Raw genomic sequence first — 9,240 nt, forward strand, 5'->3', positions numbered from 1 at the left:
CTTATGTCCTAAGCTTCGCAAACACTATATATACATAGCTGGTACGCACCTATAAACAGTTCATAATTAATCTTAAATCGATAGATTTGCCATATTGCCCCAATTTGTCGAAACGTCTATAGAAATTCATAAAAACAACCATAAAAGGGTCCTGAGATGATTACCTTAGTTAACCAAGTGTAAAACTTGAAGAAACACCAATAACTACAAATTTATATCTTCAAAAACTAGCTCCAAACGTAGCTAATAAGAGGGAAAAATGATTGCCAAGTGTAGAGATCGCATTTCTAGGCACGGGGGCAACCTTTAATAGTAGAAATCGTCAAAAACCAACCTTCATCATGCAAGAACTCCATAGGAACCATCTCTTATGCTTTCTTTCTGGTTTGAAAGTGAAAAGAAATGTTTTCATGGCTTAAAACGTTGAGTAAGCCGACATACCATATTTTTTACCCAACCCGGATTCTGCCTCGGCAGTCCATAGTAAAACCCTTATAACCTTTTGCTCCGATGTCGGTTGGATACGGGGTTTTGTGCGTTGCAAACTAGACTCGTAGGCCTTCGATTTAATGAGTGATAGGCCTTCTAACTCTTTATATATTGGGAGAAAACATCCAAGACATTTGACCCAAATTTTAGAGAAATCTTTAAAAAGGAACTTACGATAACTTTCGCCAACTTTTATTTTGCCACTTACCTAACTTCAAAACTTGAGATACAACCCTTGAACACTTAAAATATGACATACCACATCATTCTTAATTTATTACTAACCATCCTTGTCTTTCCACGAAGATACGAGTTAATTTAGACATTTTGAAAAGTCGAGGTGTTACAGTTTGGGTCTATCAGAAGGCAAATCATTAAGGAGGGCCACAACATACCGTAGGCTAGGCATCCGGGGCAGCGACACACAAGGGCGTTGATTGAGGTAGTTTACTACTGGCCATGCATGCAGGTTTACATCGAGTGTTATGTGCAGATATGTCTTGGTGCAAACAAGACAAAGTGGAGCAACGACAGTTGGGAAGACTATTGGAACCACTACCCGTAGCAGAATGACCATGGGAAAGTGTGACCATAGACTTTATCACTTCCCTACCTAAGTTCGATGGGTATGTAACAATCATGGTTGAGGTGAATAGATTTTCGAAATACGCTACCTTCATGCCCACCACAGCCGGTTGCACTGCTAAAGAGGCTAGCAGGCTATTTTGCAAGAACGTGATTAAGTATTGGGGGCTGCCAAGATATATCATTAGCGATCGACACCCCCACTTCACTCGAAACTTTTGGAGGGAGTTATTTGATATACTTGGCACAAAGTTACACTTCTCCACAAGTTTCCACCCACATATAGACGGCCAAACTGAGCGCGCAAATGCCCTACTAGAGTGTTATCTAAGGTACTATGTAAGTGCGCACCAGAAGGATTGGGCCAGACTCCTAGACATGGCACAATTTTCTTACAATTTTCATAGTAGTGAGTCCACTGGGTGCACACCATTCGAGTTGGCGATGGGTACTCAACAACCCCAAACTCCACATTTTTTATCGGTCGCTTCTTGTGGAAATTGTTTGGGAGCCTACCATATTGCCAAGGTATGAGAGGAACAACTCGACACTGCCAAGTCCTACTTAGACAAGACAGCCAAAAAGATGAAGAAATTTACCAACCGCAAGCGACGTCCTACAAATTACAAAGTTGGAGACATGGTCTTAGTGAAGTTCAACCCAAGACATTTTAAAGCACTACGAGGAGTACATAAGAATTTAGTGCAAAAATATGAGGTCCCGTTTAAGATCATTGCCAAAGTGGGCAAGTTCTCTTACAAGGTGGAGCTACATCAACACTTCAAGATCCATCTGGTCTTTCATACGAGCGTCCTAAAGCCATACCATGAGGAAAAGAATGATCCCAGCCGGAACCAGTCAAGAAGGGTGCCTATAATTGTCACTGCCTCGCATGACCGAGAAATCGAGTATGTCATAGACTACCAAGTAAATAGGAAGCGAGACCAACAAGCCAATGCCATGTTCCTTGTTCATTGGAAGGGACAAACTCCGGATGAGGCCACATGAGAGAGATATGAAGACTTGTGGCAATATAAGGAGTACTAAATCTGGGAGTTCTTGCAACAACAACAATGCGTTGCGGTTGTTGCATCAACAGGTGAGGGAGAGTGTCATGTCCCGCCTCAAATTCGGCATCAGGATAAGGGAGAAGAATCTAGAGTTGTGGAGAGGTTAGTAGAACACTCTAGAACTCCCTAGATATTTTCAAGAAAGCATTAGAATTTCCTAGAACTTGTAGAGAATTTTAGATTAGGACTAAAGTGTAAATATTGTAGGGACTTGTAAAGTAATTATTATTTACACTTAGGCCCCTAGGAAGTAATATAACTAGAGGGCCTCTCATTTGTAAACTCATCCAACAAAGTGTAAGCAATCTTCCACAAAGTAATACAAAGCCTTCTTCCAAAGCTCTCTAAGTTTTTCTTGCATTCTCTTAGCGATCTTAGTTTCAAAGGGCTTTCTTGAGCTTACAAGATCTTGAAAGATTAGTGAATAAGTTGTCAAGTGTCGCACGGAGCTTTAGTGAGACTCTAAGTCCGTGACACTAAGCTTGTTTGGACAAGTTTTAGAAAGAAAATTTTGAACTAGCTTAATATAAAATTAATGTGTTTGAATAGTTAATTTTTTGTTCCTAAAATATTTTTAAGGATTATTGCGTAAATAGATTTTTAATATTATGTTACATAATATGACCACTACTATATAAAATTTGTATCTTGATTATTAAAATAGTCTTAAAAATGATGTATTAATATTTTTTTGTTTAATTTAAAGGAAACCTTAAATTTAGTGACTAAAAAGAAAACAATGTTTGACTATCAAGAAGTTAATAATTTGATGATGTATTTATCGAAAGATTAAAAATTATTAATTTTTCATTTTTATGTAGGATATCTTCTTAATATCAAATATGATAAACTTTTTCATCAAAGAAAATTTGAAGAAAAAAAAATTAATATTCAAATTTTGAGGATTATTACCGTACAAACTAAAGAAAATGAGGAGTTAAAAAATAAAGAAGAATAACAGAAGGAAATGTCAATAGAAAAGGACTACATTGAGAAATATAAAGGAAAAAAAAACTAAAAAAATAAATGAAGGGAAAAACAACTTGAAAAAGAAAAACAAGTATATTGGTTATTTTGTAGGGCGAGATTTAGATTTTTTACGGCATGATATTTAGAGTCCTATATTAAAATATTTTCTTAATGTAATTTAGAATTTAACATTAAGATAATAATTATGATTTATAAAAATAAAGTTTCTTTCATGATTATATTTATTGTTGTGACATTAGAAATCAACTTTTAATAAATACTTTCAATATTAAAATCAAAATAAATAAAAATATTTCTACTTATTGAAGACAATAATAAAATGTATCACAAAATCTATCGACAAGGCAAATCACAAACAAATTATACTTGAGCTGAAGTAATAGAAATATGAAATGCTTTGGATCGAGCTTTATGAATTGGTTGATCAATGATTTATATGTTATCAAATGCAAAGCTTGTGGTGCAAATATTACAAAAATAAAAGATAACAACATTGTTAAAAATAGATATCACTTCCGAAAATATATGAAGATCAATGAATTTTTTCAATGATATCAACATTTTATATATTCCTCGAACATGAAATCACGTGATTACTCATAATGTAATGCAATTCTCTATTTCCTTATTGCATAGAATTTCATGGAAATCAATTTTCCCTAGTTGGGTTGTAAACGACGCATTCATGTCGTATGAACATTTGGAACAAATTATAAATAAAGTAATATATTGAAGTTGCTTTAAAAAATGGAAAAAATTGTATGAAATAGCAAACTATTAATTCAAATTAAATGTTATAGTCCTAATTTATTATAATTGTAATTCGCAGCAAACATCCCTTTTTTTTTCATCTGATTCGGTAGCCATTTCGGTATACAAGTAGTCATTTTATACATTTCGGTATAAAATGTATAAAATGCGTTTTGTGTTTGTATAAAGCGAGAGAAAAGTGTATATATAAATACAAATATATATATTTTTCGTCCTATACACTTATAATTATACAAATACAGATCTTATTATACAAATTACAGTGTATAAAATGAATTTATACAAAACTGAACAATTTGTATAAAATTGAATGTTTGTAGCGAATTATACAAATCAAAAAGCTTCATAGCAAACATAAAATTTGTTATGGAGCGCAATTATGCAAACTATAGCTATAACATACACATATGATTTTTATGTTTGCTATATGTGAAAGTTGCTCAAGTAACTTTTAAAAATAGCAAACATTAGGCCTTAAATTGAATTTTATAGCTACAGTTTCACTAATTACAATTCACAACTACACTTTGATTTGCTACACATTTGTATTCTTATGTTTTTTTTTGTGGATTTTGATGAAAAAATACAAAATTGAGATCGAGAGATGGAGGAGAGAGAATTGTATTTTGTATGTATTTGGCATTGTATTATATATTTGTTTAATGCATATTTTATTCGTATGAATACAAATACAATTGATACAAAATATAAATATATTTTTTTGAATACGATTGATATAAAATACAAAACTCTCACCTATATTTAATTGAATACAATTGATACATAATATATTTAAATGAATTTCTTTTTATTTGTAGGAGAGGGGGATTGTAATTTTTTCAAACTATAATTGTTTTTCATAAATAGGGGGTTGTAATTTTTTCAAACTATAGTTATTTTTCATAAATATGTTAGACATTTTTGCACATGTCAAATTAAACCAACAAGAAAGCTCTTTCATTTCTTCCACTATTAATATTCAATATATATCAAGATTATAAAACCTCAACTAGAATTTTAATTTCTTAGTGTCCAAGGAAATTAAATTAAGAATGGCAGTTCCTCACGTATTTATTTTCCCGTTGCCTCTTCAAGGTCCAGTAAATTGCATGCTAAAACTAGCTGAACTCTTATGCCTTCACCAAGAAATTCATGTCACTTTCATCAACACTGAATACATCCATCAACGCCTGCTTAATTACACGGACGTTTTAATCCGTTTTGCGAAATATCCAAACTTCAAATTCGTGACAATTCCAGATGGACTTCCAGAAGATAATCCAAGAAATGGAGAACAAGTAGGGAAGATTATTGAAGGTGTAGAGAAAGTGAGTAGCCCACTTTTCAGAGAGATGGTCATGATGACTACTACTAATTATTGTGCTCCAACTTGTCTAATAGTTGATGGTATTTTTACATTTGCTGTTGATATTGCTAAAGACGCTAAAATCCCACTTCTTTATTTTGATACTATAAGTCCTTGTGCTATCTGGACTTATTTGGCTGTTCCAAAACTTATTGAAGATGGAGAAATTCCTTTCAAAGGTTAGTCTAAATTACTCTAGCATTTTTGTACTTCCAAGAAATTAGTTTTGGATTTTTGCTTATTAATGTTTTTCCACCATATTTGAATTATCTAAACACTCTTTGTAATTAGTCAAAAGTGTCCGATTGTGCAACAGCTAAATTATGTGTTATCTTATTATTTTCTTATCCATGTTAAAGAATAAAGAAAAATTCATATTCAAATTAGGTGATCAGCAACGCTAGCAGATAAGATAATTTTTCATGGAGACTGCCGAGCCGGGTTATTGTGATAACGAAAGTTAATGCGTTAGTTGCCACATTTATTTAAGATAACATTGTATATATATATATATATATATATATAAATAGGCATAATACATTTAGAGGGTGTTTGAATTAACTTAAAAATTGGTCAAACATACTTTTAAGTAGTTTTTTACTTCTGAAAGTGTTTGAAAAATATAAAAAAATAACTTAAAATGAGTCAAAAAGGACTTAAAAAAAGTTAGAAAGTGTTTGGCAAGGTAAAAAATGACTTAAAATAAATCAAAAAGCAAAAATAGGTCTCTCCCTACTTTTTTATTTTTTGACTTAAAAGTCATTTCAGTTTGACTTTTTTTTTTACTTAAAAGCTACTTTTTTTTAAGTAAATCCAATGGACTCTTAATATGCCCTTTAACTTGCCCTCAACTGATATCTATGTCTTTTAACTTTGGGTGTGCACAAGTAAACACTTAAACTTGTATAAATTGAACAAATAGACACATTTGTCCTACATGGTATCCTACATGACAATTTTGTGTCCTATGTGGTGTCCTACGTGTATTAAGTCATGTAGGACACATGTGTATATTTGTTCAATTTTATACAAGTTTAAGTGTCTACTTGAACACATCCAAAGTTAGAGGGCATAAATGTCAACTAAAACCAAGTTAAAGGACATATTTATGTGTTATGCCTATAAATTATAGGTTTTGAGTTGTCGTTTTCTATGACATAATACATAAACATGATCCTTAACTTGGCTTCAGCTGATAACTATGACCTCCAACTTTGAGTGTGCACAAATAGACATTTAAACTTGTATAAAACTGAACAAATTGACATATTTGTCCTACATGACACCATTTGTGTCATATGTGACATACTACATGCATTATGTGTTGGGTTTTAAAGGTGTGAACAGGAAATGAAGGGTTGTGACTCTCCTGAAGAGTTGTAACTATGTCGAAGGGTTGTGACCTTTATGAAAGGTTGTGTCCTTTCTAAAGGGTTGTGACCGTTGAAAGGTTATGCCTTTTCCAAAGTGTTGTAACCTTTCTGAAAGGCTGTCTTCTTTCTGAAAGGTTGTCTTCTTTCCAAAGGGTTGTGACCTTTACCCTTTGTTGGCTATAAATAGAGAGATTTTCTCTCATTTTTCTGTATCGAATTCTTCCCTTCTTTTGCATACATTTCTTACAAAACAAAATCAATCGATCGTGTTTGTGTGTGTGATTTGTTGCTGTCATTTTGAGTTCGTTGAAATTATCGAAGTTTGAGGTACCGCTACTTCTTTAATGGTTAATCCGTTTTATCTGGGAGGAATTAATCTGCAACCTCGGGTACTTGAGGGGATTAAATTTCTTAAGGACACACAGTGGGTTCTGTGGACTCGGATAGTTCTTTGTGTTTTTCTTTTCATCTTTTATTATTTCTGGTTTGCTAATCTGAATACAGGAGATAACAATAACATGATATTTTACACTGACAATATATATAAGTTATAGTTTTCTTTTTTTGTTCACATGTATAGACAATTCATTCACCAAACAAAATCATTGTTTTTTTACGTGCTTTTACTTTATTTATAAAATACAGATGACACATGCACGAGAAAGTAATAAAACACTACAACAATTTACAATCATGAAAAAAACAAAAAGGCCAGAAATAAACGTGCAAAAGAAAACGTTTAGTTTAAAATCTTTACAAAGAAAAATAATAAATTTTTTTAGACCTGATCGTCACATAAAATGATATTACTTTTCGTTTTATATTAGTTGTCTACATTTTTTATTACTCGCTTTTTAATAAATTAATTACGAATAAAAAATAGCTTTACTAATTTACCCTTTTAATTTATTTTTTTTGAAAATTTACAAACTTATTTACACGGTCAAAAAGAATTAATCGTAAGCGTGAAATGAAAAAAAAAGTTAATTGATTTTATCTTTTGTACATTGACAAGTAATTAATATGGGACATAATATCAAAAAAGAGTGGAAAGAAGGAGAAAATCGAAGAAAAATTACTAAATATGACTAGCATGTAATTAATACTTCCGTTTTAATTTAAATATATTAATTTAATTGGTCACGATTTTTTGATTTTATTGTCTTAAATTATAGAGTTATGTCATTCGTTCAATCCAAGATCTTAAATTTATTGAGTAGAATATTAGAATTAGAAAATTTACAAGACGAAAAAAGACGTTGTCACTTAAATTGAAACGGAAGGAGTATACCATTTCGCTACTCCATTTGTTTTCTGTCGTTGAGTGCCTTGATTAGCATTTTGAGAACTGTTTTTGGTTAAATGTTAGAATTAGTTCTTCATTTATCTTTCTTTCTCTTTTTTAATTAAAAAAAAAAAGACATGTTTGATTTTAGATGATAGAAGGCTTTGCTTTTATAAGCAGAACATATTTTATTTTTAGTTTTATTTTCAAATTTGAGATATCATCAATATGTCACATGTGGTCTTTTCTACTTGATAAATGATCATTTAACCCCGTTTTATCTGATATTTATATTTTCTAATTTTGAATATATATGAATAGATATTTAATTTATATAAAATTAAACAAGTAAATATATCTATTCTATTTAGATATTCTACGTGACAATTCGCGTCCTACATAGTATCTTATATGACGTCCTACATATATTTTCCCCTTCTACCACCGAGAAATGTTTATATATATTCAAGTTTTGGGAATAGAGTCTTCCTTAATAGAGATAAATTTGAAATTTAAGTTTTATAGGTTAAATATTTATGTAGTTTTGTATGTATTAGAGAAAACTAACTTTGTACATATGGTTGCATGTAGAATGGATAAGATAGGAATTTGTGACCCGATGTCAATGAAAAATTCATTTTCGAATAGAGTATAAGGATAAAATGATTTATGTGTTAGATATATCCATACGAAATCCTGAAAATTGTTGAAGAATATTAATTGGCATGCATAAACATAATCTCAAGTGTAGTATTTCCATTGGTGTTTTTTCATTATCTGCTATGTTCTGCTCATTACTGCCATAGTGAACTTTTTACGGCACGAAACCAACTAACAAATGAATTTTGACACGAAATTGTTAACTAAAAGAAAAAGGGGTGGGGGAAAAAAAAATAGGGAAAATGGTTTGATATACCCTTTAACTTTGTTATTTAGAGCTGATATATCCTTCGTTATAAAAGTGGCTTATGTATACCCCTATTGTTATACAAATGACTCACATATACCATTTTCCTCTAACGGAAGTGCAAAAAATTATTTTTAGTTTAATTTTTTTTTTTTTTTAAATATTATCCCATATGGGTATATTTAATCCTCCTCAAACATATATTATTTTTTTAGCTTTTTTTTTTCTTTCAATGACTAATTTAGATTTATTATTTTGATGGTCAAATTTATTAGTTTTGCTAATATTCTTGTAAAATTTATTATAGATGACCCGATTTTTTTCTTCAAATACAAAAATTAAATTACAATATATCCAAAAAAAATAGTTTTAAATTATAATATAGCCACAAAAAATAGTTTTAA

The 9,240-nt window shown here is 30.9% G+C and overlaps 1 protein-coding gene across 1 annotated transcript in view; it reads left to right on the forward strand.

The window, feature by feature from the left end:
- The first annotated feature begins 4,903 nt into the window (after positions 1-4,903).
- Positions 4,904-9,240, forward strand: part of LOC102593704 (7-deoxyloganetic acid glucosyltransferase-like) — a 19,044-nt gene continuing 14,707 nt past the window's right edge. The window contains exon 1 of the mRNA XM_006355101.2: positions 4,904-5,450. Coding sequence (XP_006355163.1) covers positions 4,958-5,450 — 493 coding nt within the window. The 5' untranslated portion in view covers positions 4,904-4,957. The remainder of the gene's footprint in view (positions 5,451-9,240) is intronic.

The sequence above is a fragment of the Solanum tuberosum genome, unplaced genomic scaffold (assembly GCF_000226075.1).
Source record: "Solanum tuberosum cultivar DM 1-3 516 R44 unplaced genomic scaffold, SolTub_3.0 scf00192, whole genome shotgun sequence".
NCBI classification, from domain to species: Eukaryota; Viridiplantae; Streptophyta; class Magnoliopsida; order Solanales; family Solanaceae; genus Solanum; species Solanum tuberosum.